The sequence below is a fragment of the Stegostoma tigrinum genome, chromosome 31 (genome assembly GCF_030684315.1).
Source record: "Stegostoma tigrinum isolate sSteTig4 chromosome 31, sSteTig4.hap1, whole genome shotgun sequence".
Taxonomy (NCBI): Eukaryota; Metazoa; Chordata; class Chondrichthyes; order Orectolobiformes; family Stegostomatidae; genus Stegostoma; species Stegostoma tigrinum.
This window is the reverse complement of record NC_081384.1, coordinates 24,299,644-24,327,187: the sequence shown is the minus strand read 5'-3', so window position 1 is coordinate 24,327,187 and position 27,544 is coordinate 24,299,644. Positions and strand designations below refer to the sequence as shown.

Genomic DNA, 27,544 nt, shown 5'->3' with positions numbered 1-27,544 from the left:
GGTACACTGTTTTTAGAAAAGAAGTTCCAGGAATTTCACCTAGTGATAGTGAAGAAATGGTCATGTATGAAAGGATTGGCCCACTTAAGGACAAAGAAGGAAAGTTATGTGTCGAGTCAGAGAAAATGGGTGACATTCTTAACGAGTGCTTTGCATCGGTATTCACCAAGGAGAGGGACATGACGGACGTTGAGTTTAGGGAAAGGGGTTTGATTACTCTAGGTCAAGTCGGCATAAGGAGGGAGGAAGTGTTGGGTGTCCTAAAAGGCATTAAGGTAGACAAGTCCCCAGGTCCGGATGGGATATATCCCACGTTATTGAGGGAAGCGAGAGAGGAAATAGCTGGGGCCTTAACAGATATCTTTGCAGCATCCTTAAACATGGGTGAGGTCCCAGAGGACTGGAGAATTGTTAATATTGTACCCTTGTTTATGAAGGGTTGCAGGGGTAATCCAGGTAATTATCGACCAGTGAGCCTGACGTCAGTGGTAGGGAAGCTGCTGGAGAAGATACTGAGGGATAGGATCTATTCCTATTTGGAAGAAAATGGGCTTATCAGTGATAGACAACATGGTTTTGTGCAGGGAAGGTCATGCCTTACCAACTTAATAGAATTCTTTGAGAATGTGACAAAGTTGATTGATGAGGGAAAGGCTGTAGATGTCATATACCTGGACTTCAGTAAGGCATTTGATGAAGTTCCCCATGGCAGGGTGATGGAGAAAATGAAGTTGCATGGGCTCCAGGATGTGCTAGATAGATGGATAAAAAACTGGCTAGGCAACAGTAGTAGTGGAAGGGGGTTTCTCAAATTGGAGACCTGTGACCAGTGGTGTTCCACAGGGATCTGTGCAGGGATCACTGTTGTTTGTGATATATGTAAATGATCTGGAGGAAGGTGTAGATGGTCTGATCAGCAAGTTTGCAGATGACACTAAGATTGGTGGAGTAGCAGACAGTGAAGGGGACTATCAGAGATTACAGCAGAATATAGATAGACTGGAGAGTTGGGCTGATAAATGGCAGATGGAGTTCAATCTGGACAAATGCGAGGTGATGCACTTTGGAAGATCTAATTCAAGGGCGAACTATACAGTAAATGGAAAAGTCCTGGAGAAAATTGATGTACAGAGAGATCTGGGTGTTCAGGCCCATTGTTCCCTGAAGGTGGCAACGCAGGTCAATAGAGTGGTCAAGAAGGCATACGGCATGCTTTCCTTCATCATGAGTTCAAAGTGAGAGGAGGAAAGTTTAAGGGAGATATGCGTGGAAAGGTTTTTACGCAGAGGGTGGTGGGTGCCTGGAACGCATTGCCAGTGGAGGTAGTAGAAGCAGACACAATAGTGTCTTTTAAGATGTATCTGGACAGGTACATGGATGGGCAGAGAGCAAAGGGATACAGACCCTTAGAAAATAGGTGACAGGTCTAGACAGAGGATCTCGATCGGTGCAGGCTTGGAGGGCTGAAGGGCCTGTTCCTGTGCTGTAATTTTCTTTGTTCTTTGTATTTCCCATGAAAATGGGATGTGGCTTGGAGAAAAAATTGCTGGTGGTGACGTTCTCCTGGAGCCGGTGCCATTGTCCTTCTAGGTTGTAGAGATTGTGTATTGAGCGGGCATTGCCAAAGGAGCCTCAGTGAATCACGACAGTGAGTATTGTGATGGTACACAATACTGCTACTATGTGCTAGTAGTGAAGGGGTTAACTGAAGATGGCAGTTGGCATGCCAATTGCAGTGAGCTGCTTTGTGCCAGCTTGATGGTGTTAAGCTTGTTGAAGTTTGTTGAAACGACATCCATCCATGCAAATTGGGAGTATTACATCACAACCCTGATTTACATTTTGGAATTATTGGACAGACTTAGGAAGACAAGAGGTGAGTTGCTCACTGCACAATCCCAAGCTTTTCACCTGCTCTTATAGCAAGGACATTTGGATTTGTCCTGCTTTTTGTCAAGAGGATATACTTGGACAATTTTCCCACATTGTTGGGTAGATCCCAGTTTACAACTGTACTGGAACAGCTTTGTCAGGGATTTTGTCAGGCCCTATTGCCTTTATAGTAACCAGTGGCTTTAGGCCTTTCTTGATAGCACGTGGATTAAATTGAACTGGCTGAAGACTGTGATGCTGGGAACCTCAGGAGCAGGCTGAGATGGATCATTCCCTCAGCACTTCTGGCTGAAGACATTTGCAACTGTTTAAACCTTGTCTTTTGCAATGATATGCTGGGCTTCCCTATCGTTGAGCATGGCAATATTTGTAAAGCCTGCATCTCCAGAAAGTTGTTTAATGGTGCATCATTATTCACAACTGGATGTGGCAGGACTGCAGAGTGTAGATTTATTCCATTGGCTTTGGGACAGCTTGGCTCCATTGATTGCATGCTGCTTACCTGCATTCAAGGAGCCTCGTTTTGTAACTACACCAGGTTAACACCTCGTTTTTAGTCATGTTTGCTCCTCTTACTTTCTCTCCTGCACACTTCATTGATTCAGGATTGATCTCTCCGCTTGATAGCTATTGTTGAGTCAGGGAATGACAGGCTAAGTGTAAAATGGGATAAAGCCTGAGGCATACAACCTCTTTAAAATATTTGAATGAGCCACACGCCGCCTGAGAACATGTCTGACCTCCATCCATCTTCGTTAAAACTGGAAATATAGATTTTATGGCAATTTCTGTTCAGCTTTAAGGTTTTAACATTTTGACGTCCTCCCCAACTCAAATCCATTAATGGGTCAAAATTTCCACACAGTAACACAGTTACATTAATTCAATTTTCTTGCTCCGACAGCCCAGATAACAGCACCAGGTAAGTTGTCTTGCCCTTTTTAATAAAATTGGACATTCACAAATCCAATACAAACAGGAAAGCAAAGAAAAACTGGAAATGCTGGAAATACAAAATGAAATCAGAAGACGGACATAGGTTTCAGTCATCCTATGAAAGATAGAGCAGGTTGGTCCTAGAACTGCAAGAATGCCTATTTTAATTCAAAAATTTTTGAATGCACTTTCTGATTGCTATTTTGGAGATTTAAGAGCGTTTTGCTTCTATTTCAGTTTTATCTGCATCATGGACTAATAACCATATTCTATCAACATCTATACAGGTATGATATGAACAAAATGTGCCAGAGAAACTCAGCAAATTTGGCAGCATCCGTGGAGAGAGAAACAGAGTTGAGACTTTGAGTCCAATATGGACTTTGGAACTTACACTAACTCTGCTTCTGTCTCCACAGATGTTGCCAGAGCTGATAAGTTACCGTTACATTTCCTGTTTTTATTTACGATGTCCAGCATCCGCAGAACTTTGTTTTATTTCCACGGTAGTTCGAGCTAAAGCGGGCGTGACCTACTGAACATAAAAATTTAGAAATAGAAATAATCTGAAATTGTGTCTTGTAGATTTCAAGTGGTAGGACCGTGACTATTTCCTTTACTTGTTTCACGGTGGGATTGTACAGTGGAAGAAAAGTTTTGGATATTGTTTTGGAAAGTAATATGGTTATCTTTGTTTGGATGGCACCCTTGTGTTTGTCTGACCAAAAATAACCACTAGTTCATTTTATATTTTATAAAATGTGATCAGTCTATTTTCCTCTCTCCTTGGCTGTATTGATTCCCATATTCTAAACCTTTGATCAATTATTTGACATTGGTATATATCACACTAATCCATGCAAAATTCCACAAAACATTTTCAGATGCTTCATGTTTACTTGCATCACTCGACATGTCAGGGTCCTACACACAAGTGGCACATTCCAAGACTGGCAAACAAATACATAGTGAACTGTAACGCTGATATAACTCTGCAGCTGCATGGTGCCTGAAAAATGGATATTATGTGACCCAATTTCTCAGCCATTAAGTTTTATTCAGAGGCCTTCATCAGAAGCCAGTGGAATACACAGATAGCTGAGAACCTATATAGAAAATAGTTACAGGTTAAAAGTCGGCAGTACATATAGCACTTAAGATATCTGCATCTTTGCTTTGCTGAAGCCTTTATAAAAGCCATTGGAAAAGATGACTTCATTGGAGTGCCTCAAGCAACAGAGCCATCTTCAGTGTGAACAGATACATTGCAGTCAAATGTGGGGACAGCTTTTTCTTTCCCATTTAGTAACAGGCTGCGCAATGCAGCATTAGCTAATCAATAAGCTTTTTTCCTCACTTATTTCTGTGTTCCTTTACCATGCCTATCAAGATTGTACAAATCCTCAATGCAATGTTGTGATTCATGTGTTTTGTATGCAATATTGTTCTGTTGCAAAGGTCTCCCTGCAACATGAATGGAGCATAATTGTGGCACCCAGAGGCATTATTACAGAGCACTACTCGTGCTGTTGCTGTAATATAAGTAGGCCATTAAACGTGTTACATTATTCAGTGCAATTGAGTAACTCTAAATATAAAGGCAAAGCATGTCATGAAACTTTGCATGTTCTTAATGGCATTTAGAAGAATCTCAGCTCAGGTACGACAATAGCATTGTATGCCTCATGCTTTCTAGGAGTACATGAGAAAATGCACTTTCCCAAACTGCTTCAGGAGAAAGACTTTTGTAATGAAGAAGCCAATGAGTAGACTTATCTTTTTCAATGTGTTGTGAATTAGTTTTTACAAGAAATTGAATCAAATAAGTATTGGGTAATGAGAGCTTGTGAAAACAGAAACAAGCTGGTTTAGAAAGACATTTACACATTAATTGTAAACATATGTATTTTCTACAAATTAAGAGGTTGCGAGTTTCAACTTGAACTGATAACCTGATATATTTTCATCTGAAGTGTATAACTTAAAGGAGAAACTGAAGGTGGCATTATTCTCAAGAATCTACTGCATTCGCTCTTCTGGATGGTAGATGTGGTAGGTTTGGAAAGTGCTGTCAAAGGAACCTTGACAAGTTGCAGCAATGTATTGTGTTTGTGATACACATTGCAGCTACTATGCATCAGCAGTGGAGAGAGTGATTGATCAAATGGGCTGCATTGTCCTGAAAGATATTGAGTTTCTCAACTTGTGCTTTGTAAGTGGTGAAAAAGCTTTGAAGAATGAGTGATGTGATACCTGCAGCAGAGGATCCAGCCTCTGATCTACCCTTATAGCCACAATATTTAGCTAAGTTTCTGGTCAATATCAATTTGAGAATGTTGATGGTGTAAAACTGAGTGACAGTAATGCCTCTGAATGCCGAGATGGTTCTATTTCTCTTGTTAGACAAGTATATGTTGACAATTATTTGCTCAAGCATTGATGTTGTCCAGATCTTGTTTCCTGTGGTTATGGGCTGTGCCATTATTGGGTAAATTGCGAATGCAATTGAATAATGTGTAATCATAGTAAACATCTTTGCTTCAAACCTTATGGTAGAGAGAAGGTCAAGCTAAAATTTTTGTGGCAATGTAGTTTTCCCATGTTCTTCATTGACAACAATTTTGCAGAATCTTCTTGATATCTCAATTCAAATGCTGTCCTGATTTCAGAGGCTGTCACTTTCACCGCATCTCTGGAATTCAGCTTGTTTGACAAAGTTTGAACAAAAGCTGTAATGTGGTCTGTTGTCAAGTGGACTAGGTGGGACCCAAACTGAGTATTGAGAATAAGTTATAAGTAAGTAAGTGAAATAACTCACAGAGGCCAGAATCCCATTGCCAAGCCACTCTTTATTTATACATGGGAGAGACCTTGACACTGATATAGCTTTATTGGAACCAACTCTCAAAGTGAACAGAACCTCTGACACTCCTGTTTATATCTGTTGGCCAGGGCTCCCTGATTGGACCAAGTTAACAGCCCCAATCAGAGAACTCATATTCTATGATGTCCACCTGGCTGACCTTGCCAGAATCACTCCCTCTCTGACTCCAAGGACATAGATTGGTTCTTTTTGTTGTAGCGCCTCGTGGGGCATTTTAGCACTGGACCAGGTTCCTCTACAGTGCTTCTAATAATTGTGGTGTGTAATGCACAGTAGCTCTCCTCTTGTACCCAGAGCATCTTGTAAGAAATTAATTGTCCTCTTCAAGCTGTGAAAGCCTCGAAGCATTGCCATGTCATCTCAGATGCAAGGTATCTTTAATGCTTAGGGGAGAGTGAGAACCCACCAGTTCCAGAACAGTCAGAAAGGCTGTTGAGGACCTAGGCACCTTTCGCTCCTGTACTGTTTGTGAGATTATAGCTTTCATATGGTCCACGTGCTTGTCCAGGACCATCACATCTCCTGGAACTTTATACATCACTGGACCTGACCTCACATCAACCATGCTCCTTATCCATGCAGGGCCATTTCTGGGAGTTTCAGCTAATAGGAGCTTTTGCATGGTCACATTATTAACCCCACATACCATACAGTCGCTTAGCATCTCATTAAGAGTTAAAGCCACATGCCTCTGCCAGTCATTTAACCTAGTCAAATATCCCAATACGGATTCCCCAGGTTCTCAAATTGCTGAATAAAACTGATAGTGTCTCAGGATTAGAGGAGACTTGGTGTCGTAATATTCCTTAACTAAATCTGCCAACTCTTGAAAGGTTTTAGTATCTGGTGCCTCAGGGAAAGTTAGGCTCCTAATAGCTGAACAAGGTGTGGGTCTACAAGCTGTCAGGAGAATTACTGGAGATAGTAGGAACTGCAGATACTGGAGAACCTGAGATAACAAGGTGCAGAGCTGGATGAACACAGCAGGCCACCAGCATCAGAAGAGCAGGAAGGCTGACGTTTCGGGCCTAGACCCTTCTTCAGAAATCTTATTCCTGAAGAAGGGTCTAGGCCCGAATCGTCAGCCTTCCTGCTCCTCTGATGCTGCTTAGCCTGCAGTGTTCATCCAGCTCTACACATTGTTATCTCAGGAGAATTACTAGCTGCTCTTCATCTGTCCCACAGTCAATTGCCCAGAAGATATATCGTATTCTTTCCACATACTTGCACCAGTCTTCAATGGCAGGATCGAATGAGCCAAGCTTCTCAAATAACGTCTTGATTCTAGAAATGCTAACTCCATGATGACTGTTGCAAGCAGATTTTTTTCAGGAACATTCTCTTCTCTCGTTGCCTTTGAAAAACTCCACAGAGGCCAGTATCCCATCAAGTACTCTTTATTTACATGTATATAGTACATCACTCGTATCCAGTTCCCTCAGAGCCAGCTCCCACTGTGAGCAGAACCACTGACACTCCTGTTTATATCTGTCATCCAGGGCTCCATCATTGGACCAAACTAACAGCTCCAATCAAAGAACTCCTATTCTATGAAGTCTACCTAGCTGACTTCATTCCAATCACTACTGTAAGTGCCACTTGTAACCTTCCATCGCTTTGCAGATGATTGAGAATAAACTGATTTGAACTCACCTCCTGTCTCCTCAAAGCCTGTCCAACATCTACAAGGCACAAGTCAGGAATGTGATGGAATACTCCCACTTACCTGAATAGGTACAGCCCCAACAACACTCAAGAAGCTTGACACCATCCAGAACAAAGCAGCTGCTTGATTGGCAAAACATCCATAAGCATCTACTCCCTCTAGCACCATCTCTCAGTAGCAGCAGTGTGTACTATCTACAAGATGCACTGCAAAAATTCACTAAAGATCCTCAGTCAGCACTTCCGAACCCACGACCACTTCTATCTAGAATGACGGGGTAACAAATATATGGGAACACCACCACCTCCAAGTTCCTCTCCAAGTCACTCACCATCCTGACTTGGAAATATATCGCCGTTCCTTCACTGTCGCTGGGTCAAAATCCTGGAATTCCCTCTCTAATAGCATTATGGGTTAACCCACAGCAGGAGGAAAGCAGCGACCCAAAAAGGCAACTCATCACCTCTTCTCAAGAGCAACTCGGAATGGGCAATAAATGCTGACCAGCCAGTGATGCCCACATCCCACAAAAATGAATAGAAAAAAAAACTAGCTGTTTGGATTTTCACATTTTTGTTACTGTCAGTATGTAAATGGGCCATCTTCCATTTTAAGTGGGTAAAAGCTGATGTTATAACTGTACTAGAACTGCTTGGATAAAGGCACAGCCTATTCTGTAGCACAGTCCTTCAGTGGGATAGCTGAAATGTAATCCAGATCTTTGATCTTCTCAGTCATTTCTTGAAATCGTGGAGTGAATTGAATTAGCTGAAGGTTGGCAGCTGGATAAGGCTGAGATTAATCACTGGGCTGGCATTTATGGCAAACGATGTTAACAACTACGTCAACTTTATCTTTTGCACCCATGCAGTGGGCCCCAGTATCATTGAGGAGGCAGATTTTCATTGAACCTCCTCCTCCTGTCTGTTGTTTAAATCTCTTTTGTGAAGATGCATATGTATTTGTGTTCAGACATGAATAGCAAGAAATATCTTTGTTATTGTTGGCAAAACTGTCATGGAGAGGCTGGGTGCCATTAACTACTGAACAGAAGTCTTTATGAATTCACAGTTGTCTGTTGTAAGACCGTTTTGATCAGGCTTCTTTTATTGTTGAGTATTTTCAATTGTCTCCTCTCTCTCTCTTACAGAAGACACCACATTTGAAGCTGGGATACGCGTACAGCTGCACACTCAGTCTGAGCCACCATTTGTACATGAGCTGGGATTTGGAGTCGCACCAGGATTCCAAACGTTTGTTTCCACTCAAGAGCAACGGGTATTGCATTTGCTCTGATATTCAGCTAAGCTCTTGCGTTTGATCTTCTCAGTGTTTTAGCTTCAGTTGTACTTCTTTAAAAAGAAAGATTTTTTTTCTTTCTCTTCTTTATTTCATCCTCTTGTTGTAGATGTGCACATGCAACGCACCACATTGTAGTTGAGAATTGCAAGATATGTGCTCCAACTCTGACATTCATATTGCAAGGTGGAGGCAAGCCGAGGGCTACACAGTCAGTCTGGTTGCTCTCCTTTGTGATATCTGCGTGGTGTTTTTTGCAACACAGCCAAGACCAGCGGCTCATCAATATAAGTCAGTCATTTCTTCCTATGTTCCAGCAACTGATGGCATTACACTGGGGAACATCAAGTAGAATTGTTATTAAAAATGCAGAGAATATTTGAGATATGATAATCTGGATAATGGCACTAATGTTTTTAAATGCTCAACACCCAAAAACATTTGCTAATTTGGCAAGCATGGTTCTCTTCACTTAAATAGTTTTGTAACTGCAAATACGTTTGACAATGGTCAGCCAAATCAGTCTTTGAAGAACTCATAATTCTCTTTCATTTATCCTTTTATGGAACATGGGTATTGCTGACATGGCATACATTTGTTGCCATCTCTATTAGTCCCTGAGCAGCATTCAAGAGTCAACCATATTACTAGGGGTCTGGAGTCACATGTAGGCCAGACTAGGTAAGGACTAGGTAAGGCAGATTTTCCTCTCTCATGGGCATTAGTGGATCAGATGGGTTTTTACAATAATCAATGATTGTTATTATAGACATCATTTCAGAAATAACTTTATATTCCATATTTGTTAATTGAATTTAAATTTAACCAGCTTCTGTCATGAGCCATGAACCCAGGCTCCCAGAACATTAGCTTGAATTACTTGTTAAGGAACATGACCAGTAGGCTCCCAATACCTCTCACAACTCCATCACCAGTACTTGAAGACAGAAATAACAATTAAGAGCCAACACCTGTTGAAGTAATGGATTAATAAATTACAGTGTTAATTAAAATGAGTGATTATTTCAAGAATTTGCCTGCAGCTGTGGATTAGTTACAAAGTCCTTTACAACAGAGGAGACTGTTGTAAGTCTATTATTATTCTGTTTCCTGGTGTAAGCAGATTCTATGAGCAGTTTACCAGAGGTACGAGTCCAGTGCCAACATTAAGCTACATGATTCCCAGTCAAACACGGGCGAAACACAAAAATGCTTCAGCTTTCAACCCGGCATCTTATTCCTCATTTTTAAAAGAACCATGTTAAATCATTCCACATACTGAGTGCTATACTTTTACTGAATATCCTCTGAAATCCAAATTGTTATCAAATGACTTTTGAAAGTGTAGTAAATTTCTGAAAGCACAGGTCAGTTAAATATTTTCAAATGCTTGAAACAACAACTTTTTAAACACTATTTAGTGGGTAATATCCTTAAAACACCAGAAAATAAATATTTGTCTAATTTCTGGAACCAGAGAAAATCCCCCTCCACAGTTATATTTTACTCTGTCTCTTAAGTGGTCTCTTCATTCTCTATGAGCCAATCCTGACCTATTTTCAACTCCCAATAGTTTGCTCTGTCCTTTTCCAGGTGTATATCTGCTAATATCAAATTGGTTTTCAAGTCAGGCTTCCCCCAGAGATTTCTCCCCTCATCGCCAATACTAGGTAAATATTCCAGCCTTGTTTGAGACTTCACAAATGTTCTATTCAATCTGAGCATGCATTCCTACCCACAAGAACACCAGAAACCCATTCCCTCTAACTCTCTCTTCCAGATGCTTGCAGATTGACCTGATCTGTGAACTACAATGACATTTTAGAATGGAGTAGAATGTCCTTTATTGTCATGTGTATTCAATATAAAATATAGTGAAATTGTAAACCATCGTGATACATAGGTGCCGTTCACGGTAACTTCACAAATAAAATTTTTAAAAAGCTGAAAGAGAGTCCGACTTTTCCTTCTCTGCTGCTACAGCATGCCACTGGCAGTGCCCTGCTCTGGGCTGTGTCACCAGAGGCCCACTCCACGCAGAAGCGAGGGTCCCACTCTAGGCTTGACAGGCTAACTGACTGATTCTGTAGCCACGCTGCTTCTAAAGATGCCGCTGCCCATACAGAGGACATAAAAGCAGCCTCCTACCAAAGAGAAGTTTCAAGAAAAAGAAAGGGGAAGAAGGAAAAAGAAAAGAAAACATGCAGACAAAGAGGACAAGCCTGGCACAGGGCTTAGGAAAATACTCAACCCTGTCCTACAAATGGCTTACTGTGAACTCTTCCCCTCTCAAAGCCTACCTCCATGCAACATGAATGGTGTGCGCTTTATGTTAATTACCTAGCCTCTAGACTCCCAATGCCGTAATGCCTTGGAATTGAATAGACTGTTTAAAATACAGTCTGACATTTCAAACCATCCTTGGGACTTAGCCTCCAAAAAAATCAATCCACCATAAGTCGAGAGGATCTGGTGATTGCTTGCATGTGTAAATATCTCACATCTTCTTGCCAGTAAGAAAACCTGAGCTCCCTCTCAACAGCTAACAACTAAACCATTCAATGTTGCTGTCAGGCAGAATTCAAAACTGGCAACAAGACATCTCTCAGTTGTCCATTTTATCCTAATTAAAAGGTAGTGAGAAAACATAACAAACCTATAAACTCTCTGTTCGTAGCAAAGTACCGTTGTCCCCTTTTTCAGTAATTTCCCTCCACCCAGCCTATGAGGTAACAGTTTCACATATTTAACAAATATTTATTTATATTTGTCTTAATAAAGCATGTAATTGTGTTAGAAGAATTTCAGAGAAGGTTCACTGGACCAATTATTGGGATGAAGAGCTTAATTTATGAGGAAAGCCCATTGGAACAAATGCAGAAATTGCTGGAGAAACTCAGCAGGTTTGGGAGCATCCATAGAGCGAGAAACAGAATTAAAGAATCAGGTCTAGTGACCCTTCAGTCTGTTGGAGTTTAGAAGAATGAAACATACAATGAACTTATTGAAACATGAGAAATCCTGAGAAGATGTTAAAGGGTAAATATCAAGAGGTGAGGGAGGCTAGAAATGGAGAATCATTGAATCCCTATAGTGTGGAAAGAGGCCAATCAGCCCATTAAGTCTGCCTAGGCCCTTTGAAGAGCATCCCACCCTGAGTCAGACCCTACCCTATCCCCATAACCCCACATTTACTATGGCTAATCCACCTAGCCTGCACATCTGGACACTACGGACAATTTATCTTGGCCAGACCACCTAACGTACATATCTTCCGGCTGTGGGTGGAAGCCTGAGCACCTAGAGGAAACCCACACAGATGTGGGGAGAACATGCAACTTCCATATAGACAGTTCCCAAGGCTGGAATTGAACCTGGGTCCCTGAAGCTGTGAGGCAGCATTGCTAAACAGTGCTAAGTAGGGGACATGGTTTAAAAATAAAAAGTCTGCCCTTTAAGACTGAGGTAAAGAGTATTTTTTAAAACTCAGCAGGTTGTTAGCCTGTGGAATTGTCATCATAAACCAACAGAGGTGTTTATCCAAAGTAGCTTTGGATAGATTTTTGATTGATTAAGGAGTCAAGGGTTATACATGTGAACAGGAAAGTGAAGTTAAACTCACAAGCAGATGAACCGCATTCTTATCAAATGACAAGCAGAAAGGCTGAATGACATATTATTGCTCCTAAGGCATATGTTCTTCTAATAACAATAGAGATTGCTAGAAAAACTCAGCAAGCTTGGCAGCATCTGTGGAGAGAAATCAGAGTTAATGTTTTAGTTCGAGCAATATTTCCTCAAAACTGATAGGTCACTTGACCCGAAACGTTAACTCTGAATTCTCACCACAGATGCTGCTGAGTTTTTCCAGCAATTTATATTTTTATTTCTAATTTACAGGATCCACAATTATTTCAATATTGATATAGTCCTCTATGCTGTAAAAGGAGTCTTCACTTGTACACTCATGGGTTAAACCCTTCCCTAGGACCCGAGCAACTGGGTAGATGATCCAATGCCAAAGAACGAGAAGCCCGAAACATTACATTACTATCATGTTTCCTTCCCTCCTCATTGAAGGAGAAATAGAGAGAGAGGGCCTGTTAGAAAATTTGTTGGTGGCTTAGAAACAGCAGAACCTCAGCAGTGTGCATCAGCTTGACTAGTAAAGATGGCAAGGACTCAGGGAAACCTTGTGATGTGAGTGTAAAACATGGGAGGCTTTGGATCCACAGTTCAATCAGAATGGTCACATCTGCCTGACATGCATGATAGGCAGGCAAGGAGGAGTGTAGGGATGGCACAAGAGTTGGTGACCACTCATTGAAAGAAACAGAGACAGTAGGTCCAAGAAACCCAGGGCATCCTGGAGCTGTCTGAAATGTAAGAAGTTGTAGATGCATTTTGAATGAGCATCACAACTGAGTTATGGGTGGATGACTCAAGAGAAATCCACAGTACCATGATACCTGAGTATATTCTGGGAAAAGAGGGAGAGGATAGTTAGCAGTTTGGAAATGCAGTGGTAGTGTGTGACTCTGCAGTTGGGAGAATAGACAGTTTAGTTTGCAGGTGAGATTGTGAATACCATGTGGTCTGCTGCCTCCCAGGTGGAAGGGTTCAGGACAAAATTGAACAACTGGATAAACTCCTGGAAAGAGAGGATGAATAATCAATGGTTGTGGTTCATGTAGGAGCCAATGACATTGGGAGAGATAGCATGGAGGACTTTTAGGGTCAGTTTCAGGAGTTGGGGAGTAGGTTGAAATGCAAGACCTCAAGGGCAGTAATCACAGAAAGGCTACCTGTGCCACAAGCTTCATCATTTAGACAAGGGCAGATCAGAGAGGTAAGTGCGTAGCTTGAGGGGTGATATGAAAGGGAGGAGTTTAGATTTTTGGAACATTGGGATCACTTTTGTGAAAGGAGAAAGCTATTCAGAAGAGAAGGGCTTCATCAGAGCTGAAATGGAAATAATCTCCTGGCTGAGAGTAAATAGTGTAATGGGGATGGATTTAAATTTGTAAGGCAGATTGATGGGTTGAAGAATGGGCTTAGATTTGGAAGTATCAGTGGGGGCAAAAGAGAGAAAATGGGAAACAGGGAAAAAGAAGCGAGGGAAGACGGTGAACAAAGAAATGGGCAAGAAATAGATAAGGGCAGGATTAAATTGTAGGTGTGTAAATGCATGGAGCATAATGATCAAAATTGAGAAACTAGGGGAAGAAATTGCACGAGGGTGATATAATAGTAGCATTGATAGAAACATGGGTCAAACCAGAACAGGATACTTAACAACCCAGGTTATACAGTTTTTAATAGAAACAGGGCAGATGAAAAGGGGAGAGGTGTGGTAGTCTTGCTGAAAGATAGGATCATTGCCCTTGAACAAGATTCATTTCCTGAATTAGAATTTATGTGGCTGGAGGGGAGAAATGGAAAGGGAATGTTGACCTTGTTGGGTATTTATTATAGACCTCCAAATAGTAGGGGAGCAAGTAAAAGAGAGCATCTTTAGGCCAATTGTGGAAACCTCCAGGAGAAGTAGGGTTGTAATTGTTGGTGATTTCACTTACCAAAGAATAGATTGGGGAAAAATTAGAGTATGGGCCAATTCCATTCAATGCTGTGGATGTTGAATATTTGTACTTTCAGAAAACATTTGATATGGTACCATGTAGCAGGATGGTTAGCAAATTATAAATGTTTGGGATTGCTTGGTCCTTGGAAGCATGGATTAGAAATTGGCTAAAAGATAGAAAATGGGAGAAGGTATAAATGGACACTTCTCAGATTAGAGATGAGTTGAAAGTGGTGTTTCTCAGGAATCGGTGTTGAGATTTGCTTTTTATTTCTAATGTATATCAATGACTTGGAGCTGGGTGTTGAGGGCAAAATTTCTGAATTTGCAAATGATGCCAAGCTAGGAAGAATCGTGAAATGTGAGGATGAAGCTGAGTGACTTTGGAAGGATATTGACAAGTTGGCCAAATGGGCCGAAACCTGTCAAATGGTTTTCAATATTAAAGCTCTGGAGAGAGTGCAGAGAAAATTTACTGAAATAATACCAGAAATGATGGCTTTTAGATATAAGGAAAGATAAGACAAACTGGGCTTGTCCTCCTTGGAGCATAGAAGGTGACCTTATTGAGATGTTCAGAATTATGAACAATTTTGACAGGGTAAAGAAGGATATTCTGTTTCCACGAGTTGGTATTTCAGTAACCAGGGGTCACAATTACCAGATTGTCAGCAAGAGAGCGAGGCATGAAATGAGAAGAAACTTCTTTGCTCAGAGAGTTGTTAGGATTTGGAATATGCTGCCTGGGAGAATGGGAGAATGCTGAAGGCAGGTTCCATAGCGGGTATCAAAAGGAAGCTGCGTACATATTTGAAAGTGATAAATTTAGAGGTCTATAGAGATAGGGCTGGAGAGTAAGGTTAGCAAGGTTGCTCTTTTGGATCCAGTACAAATACAATGGGTGGAATGGCCTCCTTTTGTACAGTAAGATTTTATGATTCTATGATGCTAACTTCACTTAAATTCAATGCTTTATAAAATGGAAGATCAAGTAAGTATTTATTTATAATTGCCTTTTAATGGTATTACTTTTCTTTCCACCCTTAACAAAAGGTTTAAATGAAAAATAGGAATGTTTACTAATCAGAGGGACTTAGTGATTATAAACTTACTTGATTAATGAAATAACAATGGAAGCTTTAGAGGACAATTTCTGCAAAGCCAGCTTCTCTTTATCCAGGTAAGAATTTATGTTAGGAATAGATACTTAATATGTTGCAGTGCAAATATATCCATTTTGAAAAATGCCAGTTTATTTCCCACTGATTGAGCAATTTAAAACCTTAACCTTACATTCAGAGTGAGGAGACTTTAAGGTTAATGAATAATGAAGTGTTCAGACTGAAAAATTAATAAACATGTACATGGATGTATAAAAAAATGGAAATTAGGGTCATTTAATCTGGTCTAAGTGCACTTTGTGTTTGGATGGCAAATTATAGCTTTCAGTGTCAGCTAAGATCATACTTAAAAAAGACAGTTCCATTCTAATGAATAAATATATTGAGTTGTATTATGTGTGCATTAGCGCTGAATTCACTGGCATATAAGCATAAAAATCAAAGGAATGAGTAATACATGAAAGCATAATTGACATACGCTAATGTTGGAGGATGAGAAAGAGTAGATTTAAATAAAAGCCGGGAACATAAAAGTCACTAGCACTGTACTTACAGCCAGAAGTAAACTAATAGTGCTGCAAATGTTTCCATTGCAGGTAGGTTGTATTGTTTTCGTCTTATTTCCCCTTATGTTTCTGTGCGAGTGTAGGTTTTGGTTTGGTTGCCAGGCTACATATTGGAGCTTTAAAAAGATGAGTCTCAGAGTTGTAAGACCTCACTGTACAGTTGGGTTTTTCCAGGTGTCATCCTTGCCTCTGGGAAGACAAGTATCTACTTTCTTAGATGGTGAAATATATGCGACACAGGATAACAAAGAAGGGAAGAAGTAACAGGCAGTCTTTCCTGTTGCCCTATTCATGACACTACTCAGGCTCAACAATGTTGCTCATTCCTGCATTGAGCCAGTGACCTCATTGAAACCCATCATCCAGCAATGCCCAGAACATGCAGAAAAGGGAAAGGATTTTTGCAGATATGTGTTCACCTTCAAGCCTTGGGGCTTACAGGAAAGAATTGGAAAAGACATGGTATTCTAACTGTGTTTCTACGAAGAGTATTTAGGTGTATTCACTCTGAATTTTTAAAACCATCAATTTTCACCCTAGAATTCAAATTCAGTTCTCTATTTCTGTGGCATGTATTGCCCTAATCACATTACTCAGTATAACAGAAACTTGAAATGATCGGAGTGGGTCATGACATTTCAGGATACACATGCCTGCAATCTGGTTTGGCTTTCTATCAAAACGCTCTCCAATTGAACATTTTATTACCTGGAAGTATGCAGAGTTGCTCCATTACCCAATTATCTAAGAATAACATTCAATAAAACACTTACGTTGGATAGCTAATGTTAAAAAATTGCGTTGCAGCAATTTAATGCTGCGATGGAAATTTTATGGGAAAGTACCAGGAATATTATATTCAATCTCATTTGATTCTGTTCTTAAGAACAAGCAAGGCACTGAAAACTTCTTGAGCAAGTTTAATGAGAAGATGGAATATAAATCTTTTTCCAAACAAGGATCATTTTAAAGGAACATCTAAATCTGATCATATTGCCTCATTAGCATCGCAAATCATTCTTTAATTTGTAGAAGTATGCCAACTTTGATTAGTCCTTTTAAATTATAAGTCTGGAACAGTGATCCTTTTGAGTTAACAATGTCTATGTTCTATCCTCGCAGTACTTAACACATGGATATCATGGTGATATTCAATAGTCCAACTCATGAATGTGGTTCATAGGTTAATTAAAGAAAGTCTGGAGGTGTTGCTGTAATCAGATAGTGATGTCAACGTATGACCAGATTTTTTTCGTGTTTAGTACGTCTCCTTGATAGAAACCGGCCCCTTGGTATTACTGCATTAATGAATTAAACAGAAACTTGTGGCGAGATGTCTGAAAGCTGGCTCTTGCCTGATTCTGCTACCATAGTTACTTCGCGAAATATCATCTGCTTCAGGAGAGGGTAATCCAGAATTGGGATAACAAAAGAATTACTAATTTGAGAAGTTAGCATTTATGTTGTTGCTTATTAATCACCAAGCATAGTAATGTATAAAAGACTAATAACACTTAATTAAAAACAGAATTAAAGACGACAAGGGTGGTGCAAGTGGAGATGGCCGATGATTTCAAAGGAAATTAGATGGACCTTTGGGAGAAATAAATTTTCAGGGCTACAGGAATTATTCCACAATTGAATAACCAAAGAACCTTCTTCTATGTCACAGTCACTCTACATCTCATAATGACTTGAAACTGCATTTGCATTGCCAAGGTCAGTACTCCACAGTTACCCTCTTTGTCAATGACCCTTAAGATTTAGCAACTGCTCCAGGTGCGCGGGGCTGGGAGCATCCTATCTGGACTGACATACTATGGTCTCTTGCTGGTCCCCCTGACATGTAGGTATCTGAGATGGTGGGTGGTCTGCATGCATTCTGTGATGGTGCATCATCAAAGCAAGTCACTTCCACTAAGGATTCTTTACCCTCCTCCCGCACCATCTTCTGCCACACACTAGATGAGCCAATGGAAGAAGAAGGATATGAATTGGAATGGTCAGGGTAACAGGGCGATAAGTCATTCCATTTCAAAAGCATCTGACATCAAGTCAACATGAGTAGTATATCACTGATAGCCACAAGTGAGATGTCAGAAGACTGGAGGTTGGATATAAATAGAATAGACAGCCAGAGACTTTTTCCTAGGGTAGAGGTAGCTATTACGAGGGGACAGAGCTTTAAAGTGTTTGGAGGTAGATATAGGGGAGTCATCAGAGGTAGGTTCTTTACTCAGAGAGTGGTAGGGGTGTAGAATGCATTGCCAGGAAAGGTAGTGAGAGACCTTGGAGTGCATGTTCATAGTTCCTTAAAAGTAGAGTCGCAGGTAGACAAGATAGTGAAGAAGGTATTTGGTATACTTTCCTTTATTGATCAGTGCATTGAGTATTGGAGTTAGGAGGTCATGTTGCAGCTGTACAGGACATTGGTGAGGCCACTTCTGAAATACTGCGTGCAGTTCTGGTCTCCCTGCGATAGGAAGGATGCTGTGAAACTTTAAAGGGTTCAGAAAAGATTTACGAGGATTTTACCAGGGTTGGAGGGTTTGAGCTGTAGGCAGAAGCTGAATAGGCTGGGACTATGTTCCTTCGAGCATCGGAGCCTGAGGGGTGACCTTACAGATGTTGATAAAATCATGAGGGGAATGGATAGGGTAAATAGACAGGGTCTTTTCGCTGGAGTTGGGGAGCCCAAAATTAGAGGGCGTTAGTTTAATATGAGAAGGGAAAGATTTAAAAGTGGCCTAAGGGACAACATTTCATGCAGAGGGTGGTGCATGAATGGAATGAACTGTCAGAGGAAGTGGTGGAGGCTGATACAGTTACAACATTTAAAAGGCATCTGGACAGATATATGAATAGGAACAGTTTAGAGGGAAATGAACCAAATGCTGGCAAATGGGTCTAGATTTATTTGGGATATCCATTTGGCATGGACGAGTTGGACCAAAGGGTCTGTTTCTGTGCTGTACAACTGTATGACTCTATGATTTGGTAAGTGTTGCATGCCATTTGGCTGTGTGACTTTCGATTTTTTTTAGTTTTAATACCAGATAGCTGAATCTATCAATCACTGATGGCTGCTGACTCATCTTCTCTCCAGTGCTTCCTACTCTGTAGCTCTTATTATGAAAAAGGACAGAGGATCATCACTGATTCTCAGCCTCTTCCTGTTGTTCCATACTCACTTCTGTTGAAAGGAAGGAAATAAGTGACTGAAGCTGGTGTGAAATGAAAAGCATTTACGAAATGGGCGACGACATTGACTGAGGGTCATCAGTGTGACGGTCCATTCAGATGGGAGTGAATGGCAGTGCTGGATGTTCAAATGGTGATGTGTAGAGGTGGCTGCAAGGGGAGGAATGAGTGTACCTGCAAGCTAAATTGGCATAAGGAGTGATGTGCTGGAGTGGATTAGAATGCAGAATAAGGATGTTTGGGGTTAGACACATTAAAAGAATATATTTGAATGGGTCATGCAACTTTCGTGTCCTTCCCTGATTAGGTCATTAAATTTCTTCTGGCAATTAATCTAGGGGCATAACATCACTCTCCCATGCTAAACTAATCAGCAGCTTCTGGCTTTAAGTTCTTGACTCTAAGGCAGTCCTCTTCCTTCCATGGGTAGGGAACAGAACCTCCCTGCAACCCTTTACAGCTCACCAAATCCACATTTGGAGGCATCAGTAAAATGCAAAGCTATCTTGCATTGCTCTGAATCCATAACTGCAGCTTCTAGCTCTGCTTAAACTTGCAGATGTTACAAGTCTCATCCTGGCAGGGGAGGAGCTTTAAATAGTTGAGCTGGAGTAAACGGATGTTGGTTGTCTTCCTTTGGAAATCAGATACAAATACACGGTGGCTACAGTAAACATCAGCTAGCAAACATGCTTCTGAAACTCCCCAGTTCTCCAGCAGGGTAAATAATATAGTGCGATCCCATTTCAAAGGACTATTAGCTAAATTTGTGTGTTGAGGTCTCTGGAGTAGAGCTTTATCCCAGGGCGTTCTGCCTCAGAGTGAAAACTTTATCACTGAGCCAAAGCTGGCAGACAGAACTGACAGAAATATTAATACAGCTGGGTGTCATTTTGGTGAAATGATTGCTGGGAACATTGCCTTGATGGAATGAATTCCAGTAAACAAGGGCATAAATGGGGCCTCCCCTCTGAAGGAGACTTACGTCCCATTACTGTAGCAATGTAACTCACATTAAGTGTGACAGGAGCAAGAATGAAAATCACTGTTTCTAAGCTGGTCAAAAAGAATGCTGAATGTCGGACTCATCATATGTCAGTGTTGAAATTGAGAGCAGAATTTTCTATACCTGCCTGGAACTGTCAGAAGGACAGGCAAGTGAACCTCAGTGCAAAATGAGACAAAAAAAATCAGTTTCCCAATGGTGCATTAGATCTTATTGTTCAAGGCTGGGCAGGTTTCCTGATCTTTCTCATCAGGAACTTGTTTTTCATTCAATACAAGGTCATGAAAACTCCTTAAAACTCCACCTGCTGTTGTTATATTCACAAACACAGCCTTGTTAGTTTAATACAAATGCTCACAAACCTGACGTATATGTATTATATTTATTTAAAAGATGTGTGCCAGATACGTAGATTACTTCCTCCACACTCCAGTGAGTACACATAGCTTCAGTAACATTGCTCCTTCATAACTAGGTGTTTCTTTACATGTTCGGGATGAACCCTGTCTGGGTCAACAAGCTTATCTAAGTGAGGCAGAGACACCAGTTGACACCAACAAACCCAAATGTGGAAAGAAAGTGGAGTTGAATTAAAAAAAAAGAGCTCAACTCTCTGGGTCACCTTTTGTGGGTGTGTCATTGTCCCATGGAAGTCATTCGGGAAAGGATATCTGATGTCTACATACTCCTAGATGAATGTAAGGTCAATGTATGGTGCACAAGCTGCTGAATGTTCCAACCCCTTTTAAGTTTTAAGTGTGAATCCTGGCAGATGTATGAAAGGCAGTACCAATGTGGTGCAAGTTGTGCTATACTGGCCAGACATTGACTATGTGTGAGGCATCTAATGGAGAGGCCCAATACCCGCCCCCTTGCCAGAGAGTCCTGCGTGGAGGGAACTTTGCAATGCCAATTCACATTCAAGGGAGTATGAAACATTGAGTAGATAATGGTACAAACCTGGCAAAGTGCAGTAAGCTACCTTCATCATTTGGGATAGCCTCTGGTTGCTATCCATAATGAAAAGAACTTCCCTTCTCTCCTTGAGAAAAACCTCTAGGAAGGCATCACTAAAGCCTAGCCCTTTTTGCCAGGTCTTTAACATCTCCAGGGATGAATACCAGAGATGAGCTGTCCTTGAGTGATGTTCCTGAATGGCAAAGAGCCAAGAGCTTTCCAGTCCCGTATTTAAAAGGTTCCCAAATAGTGGAGCCCTGAAAGTTCCAGCAGGTGTCAGAACTTCTTGCCCACAAAATTGGGCATTTTAGCCCATGCATAGGTATCTAATGAGCTGAGAAACATGTAATTGATTGGTAACATCCAAATCAACCCCTGAGCAAAAGTTCCTCCTGCTATTATGCCCTTTTTCACACTTAGACTCAAACAAAAATCTCATGCTGTGAGTAAGAGTCTGGGATTTAATGTGAGTGATTGAAATCTTGCTGGTCAGCTGGAGAGCTAGTGGAAACATCACTGGGTGTTCCATATGAGATGCCCAACCAAACCAAATACCCATCAGCCTTTATCTGGCCAGACTTAGGTCTTACACTTGCTTTCAAATCCCTCTTTGGCCTTACCCTTTCCTATCTGTGCAACCTCCTGCAACTGTTCAAGATATCTCCAATCCTGCAATTTTAGTTTCTTGTACATTCCCATTTATAATTGCTCCATCAGTGGTGACTACACCATCAGCTACCTAGGCCCCAAGCTCTAGTGTTCCTTCTCTACAGCCGTCCATCGCTTATGTGTCGATACCCTCCTAAAAGCCCACCTCATTGACCAAGCTTTCAGCTATCTGACCTCACATCTCCTTATGTGGCTCATCATACTTTTTTTTTAATCATGCTCCTGGTTTGTTTGATTAACTAAAGAGATTATATGAATGTTGAGCTCTTAGAAACAAAAGATTACAGGAAGCATATGCTACCCCAGTCAGTTCTCTAAAGTTGTCCTGATCAGAATTTGGGGTAATTATTAAAAGCTTTCAAAAGAAAGAGTATTTTTGTTGAGAATACAGTATGGCTCCAACGTTACAGTCATGAATTTAATTAAGTACGAAGGACATTGAGGGAAGCCAGGCATGTTGGATATATTGGGGAGGTGACCTCTATCTCAGGATTAGTACAAGATTGGAGGAATAAAAGATGTATGTGGTATATCATTCATTCCCTAGTTATATTAGCAAGCCTCTAGGCTAGTACTGCTGTTCCATGCAGCATGTTTCAATTAGATTACAGCAGATTGCCTTGCTGTATTACAACTCATTCATATCCTGAGGCCTAAACTCAGTATCCGCGCTACAAATTCAGTTATTTATGCCAGGTGCCAGATCGGCTTGCTATGTCTCATATCCTCAGGCTGAAATGTTTATGAACCAACCCATCCAGATCATTGTGAGTGGATTCCACATAGCAGGCCATCTTACTGTGTTCCAACTATACACCTCAGGCTAAAGTAAGCATAACAGTATTGTTGGATGTGCAAATTATTTTGATGGATATAGCCAGAACCTCCAATAATTTGTACCAGAATCCATAACCACATTCAGTCTGAGCATTTCATGGATATTTTAATATGGAATGAGTCTGGGAGCAGGTGAAAGTTAAGAAGGAATTTATTTACATAAGATATGAGTAACTCCTTTTTTTGTTTAATATTTTTCCCTGTCATGGGTTTTAGGTCTGGTATGCTGCATTTTTCCTTATTCTAGACTGAAACCCTTGGTAGCATTCAATTATGGAATTGTCATACAACCGTCTGACGCATCATGTTAGAGATTAAACGGGCATAGAAGTGAATTTCAGTGAGACCAAATCTCCTTTTTGAAAGTCACTGTGGATAACATAAAATTGTTCCATGTGATTATACATTCCACAGCAAAACTGTGTCAAAAATCCACGCTGAGAGATTTCAGAGTTTTTCACTGAGATCATCAGAAATGTGGATCAGTCAGTTTGAGTTGGCACGTTTATCTAAATTATAACACAGGTTCAAATGACTAGCCCTGAGCAAAAGCAGGTGTGAGAATTTATGAGCAAGATGTAGCTTGGAGCAGAATAATATTCTTAGAAAATCACAGAAAGGTAAATTGAGAGAAATTCATGTCTTTGCCATGAGTTAGTGCTAGATCACAGCAAAAAGTAATGCAGCCAGGATGTGTGTTGAAGTCCACTCAAGAAGTTTGAGTTATTGTGGCCATATGTACCTTTCACATCTGCATTTTGGCCTGGAGCTATGGGTCCTGATCTGGTGGAAGCTGTAACTTTCTTTCTATCATGTGACAGACTGGGAATCTCTCCTCTTAATTCCTGGCATTAATGTGTGTGAAAAGGGCTTTTAGGTCCTTTTCCATACCTGGGTATGGAACCCAGAGCTGAGACTGAGAGCTAGGGACCACACCCATTTCACCACAAGACCTCATTGTGGCTAATGTCCAGGCTATTAAACAGTGAAATATGTCAGATGGTATATCCTCACTGTGGCAAATCTTGGTAAAAGATACCATTGGTAGGTTTGTTGCCACCAACCTCTTTCCTCATAAGGATCAACAGAGTCTAGCAGGTCTAGTATGGTAGAGAGCAACCGGTTTGTAATCTGACAAGAAGAAAGACTCTCAGCTTAAACAAGTACTTTATTGCAGACATTAACTTCGTTAAAAAATACATCACTATAGTACACATTATTCATGAGATTGTAGTGTTAGGACTTACTCCTTCAAGATTCAAAACTATTCTCCCATTTATATTCATATAGAGTCATTGAATCCCTACAGTACGAAAGCAGAATATTTGGCCCATCAAGTCTACACTGACTGTCCAAAGAACATCCCACCCAGACCCACCCCTATCCCTGTAACTCTGCACTTCTTATGGTTAATCCACCTAGCCTGTACATTCCTGGACACTGGGGCAGTTTAGCATGGCCAGTCCATCTAACCATCACATCTGTGGACTGTGGGAAGAAACTGGAGCACCCGGTGGAAACCTACATAGACACAAGGGTGACATTGTTGGCTAGTGCTTAATGCTGTCCTCAGAATTAACCCTTTCAAAGCCTAATGGGCCTATACAACAACATAGAGCACACGTAGACTAAACCATTGTCATGAAGCTTTATTCTAAGCCTTAAGTTGCCCAAGACTGCACTAATTCTGCCTCATACATACGTGCCAATGATGTTGATTTTATGTTCCTGGTTTTTGCCAACTTTTTCTCATTGTATGAAAATGGAGGGCAGGAAAATATCTTGTGATTCATCAGGCCTGCTCTTCATGCATGTAAATGTGGAAACATCTTCTCTACATTTCCCTTATCAACCCATTTCGCTCGTCCATTATCAGCCTCTTTCCGCATTCAGAAAGCTCAGCCTATTCAATCTGATTAGGTCTGCATCGTAAACATTAGTATATTGTCATTCCGGATCCCATTAACTAAACTGGGCTTAAATGTATGTATTCTAATTTTAGCTGTTTTGACTAGGTGGCAAGTAGCAAAGCAAGTAAACCTTATTCACTGATAGACAATGGTGATAATTAACATTGATGCTCCATTGCTAGCAGAGTATCTGTCTCAGTGCTCTCAGTCTTCTTTCTTGACGAGGTTAGCCTGGTAGCTTGGTTTTCTGGATGTCAGATCATGAATTGTTCAGCTGTTTTTTCTAATTAGTGTTATTTTAACAGCAACATTAGCCAATTTCGATTAAAGTATCTAATCGGGAAATTGGCGTTAATGTTGGGTAAACCTAAGTCAACAATTTCTTGCAAGTAATGATTAACTATTGAACAATGTCCAGAATTAATTTTGCAATTTAGTCATCATGTAATTACTGATTATGATGTGGAAATGTTGAAATTCGCAGTTACTATCACCTCCTGCATGGCTCTGAGTAACTCAATAAAGCTGCAAATTTTTTCCCTTGAAAGAAAAGGCTGATACAAAGTTGGAGAGTTGAACAGCTTTGGGTTCACAGCATGTCTTATTTGCGAAGGGGTTCCTTGAAGAGTAGGGCTTTGCAATTTCATGTTCATCTCCTTTACCGTTCTTGTGTTCATAAGAGTTCCTAGGAGAAATTGACAATTGAAAGCTGCTGATTTTTGTTTCTAGCTGCTGTTCAACCCTAGGCCTAAACATTATCACTTACGTCCTTTGCAAGTTTATCACAATTAAAAACCTTGTTAAATATTATAGAAAGTCAATATTGCTAAAATGAACCTAACCATAAAGCTGCATCAGGTGATTATGTACTATTGAGTGTTGTCTCAATTCATTTTAGGATTTTGTTGGAAAGGTTAATCATGATATGTTTCTGCTTGCAGCTGATATACCTGCCACCACCATGGGGAGATTGTCAGTCTTCAGCTGTCAACACTGACTTTTTCCCAAGCTACAGCATCACAGCTTGTAGGATTGACTGTGAAACAAGGTACCTCGTGGAGAACTGCAACTGTCGAATGGTACATATGCCAGGTAAGTGAGAGCCCGAGTTTCTGCTTTTACTGTTTCATCATCTTCTGAGTGGCATTCTGGTAGTTAGAAAATAAATTGAAATAATAATTGTGCTGCTTTATAGGTTGCAATATCCAGTTTTGAGCAGTCATGTGGCAAGTAACATTCATGTCACAAAGGTACCAGCCACGACTATCTCCAACAAGAGAGAATCTAATCATCACCCCTTGAAATTCAAAGGCATCACCTTTACCTAAACCCCCACTACTACATCTTGCCAACAGATACTGAACCACGACTTGTATTGGTATTGCAGCCATAAGAGCAGTTCAGAACCTCTCAACGTCAAGAAAACATTCCACTTTATCTTTCTTATATCCAAAGTGAAAAGTCTTGTGTTGAACTCTGTCTGTCAGAGAGTTGCCCATTTATTTAGAGATAGTAGGAACTGCAGATGCTGCAGAACCTGCGATAACAAGGTGTAGGGATAGATGAACACGGTAGGCCAAGCAGCATCAGAGGAGCAGGAACGCTGACTTTTCAGGCCAAGACCCTTCTTCAGAAATGCATTTCTGAAGTAGGGTCTTGGCCTGAAAAGTCAGCGTTCCTGCTCCTCTGATGCTGCTTGGCCTACCGTGTTCATCTATCTCTACACCTTGTTATCTCTGCCTATTTATTTAGTTTGGCTTTGTGCTTCATGCACTCCTCTATACACCCTCTTTGCTAATTTATTTTTACAAACCTATAACTTGTGCAAAAACTGTTTCAGTCGCTTGAAATGTTAAACCACTGAATCCAATACAGGTTTGGAATTCATAAAATCTATACTTCGATTAGCTACAGTGACCCAGGATCCTTTTTTCTCACTTGACAGTTAGACCATAGCAAACTTTAAGAATTGCTTTTATAGTCTGCAGATTTGATTATTATCCAAAGTTCACAGGACTGCGATCTGAGATGGCAGTTATTACATGGATTTTGAGAGCTCTGTATACAGCACAAGGATGGCTTGGATCAAAGACTATTGTATCTTCAGGGTAAAGTACATGGATTTCTGAAACTGGGGAAGATCCAGAGCTATGAGGAGAGAAGAGCAATGGGATTAGTTTTGGATTGACCGCTAATTAACAATTTTTAACAAACTGGGATCTGCTTGTGTTATAAAAATCAATGCATCTGAACCAGTCACAGAAACTGGACTGCCACAGTGAAGAAACAGAAGTTTGATATTTTTCTGTATCTAAAATGATCACAAGAGGATGATGGAATATTCACAGTTTCAGATCATTCTATGTTTTTCATTGCAGGTGATGCACACTACTGCACTCCAGAGCAGTACAAGGAATGTGCAGAGCCGACATTAGGTGAGTTGGTTCCCCTTCAGCTTGTTGGACTGGGCATAATACTATGCATTAACAACAATAATATGCAACTTTATACTGCTGATAATATTCGTAAACTCACAAGGCACTTTCACAGGAGATATCAAATTTGGCACAAACTTGCATGAGGGGATATTAACAGAGGTGTTCAAAGGCTTGGCCAAAGAATTAAGAGTGTCCAAAAGGAAAATAGAGTGGAAGAGAAGCTGAGTGATTTAGGGAAGAAACTCCAGAGCTAGGAGCTTTGGTTAGCTGGAAATACAGCTCAATAATGGAGCAATTCAAATCAGGGATATTCCAAATTCAGAGTTGGAAGAGCACAAATAACTTGAAATGTTGTGGAGTTGGAGGAGATTGAAGAAATAAGGAAGGACAAGCCCATGAAATATTTTAAAAACGAGACTGGGAATTTTAAAATGAAGTTTGCTTAATGGGAAACCAATGTAGAAAAGGGAATATAGGGTGAAGGGTGAACAGTCAGGCCGTCAGGACAGGTCCCTCAGCCCATCAATACACATGGATGACAAAAATTAATCAATCTCAGAATTTAAATTTACAGTTGCCC

The 27,544-nt window shown here is 40.6% G+C and overlaps 1 protein-coding gene across 10 annotated transcripts in view; it reads left to right on the top strand.

The window, feature by feature from the left end:
• The window catches only part of LOC125466230 (acid-sensing ion channel 2-like), a 1,220,788-nt gene that overhangs the window by 1,111,398 nt on the left and 81,846 nt on the right, over positions 1-27,544 (top strand). For all 10 annotated transcript variants that reach the window (XR_007250410.2, XR_009442831.1, XR_009442830.1 and 7 more), the window contains 3 exons: positions 8,530-8,657; positions 25,468-25,618; positions 26,905-26,961. Coding sequence is in view for 6 of the 10 variants with exons in the window: in XM_048560489.2 (XP_048416446.1) it covers positions 8,530-8,657; positions 25,468-25,618; positions 26,905-26,961 (336 nt within the window). In the remaining 4 variants the exon portion in view is untranslated. The remainder of the gene's footprint in view (positions 1-8,529; positions 8,658-25,467; positions 25,619-26,904; positions 26,962-27,544) is intronic.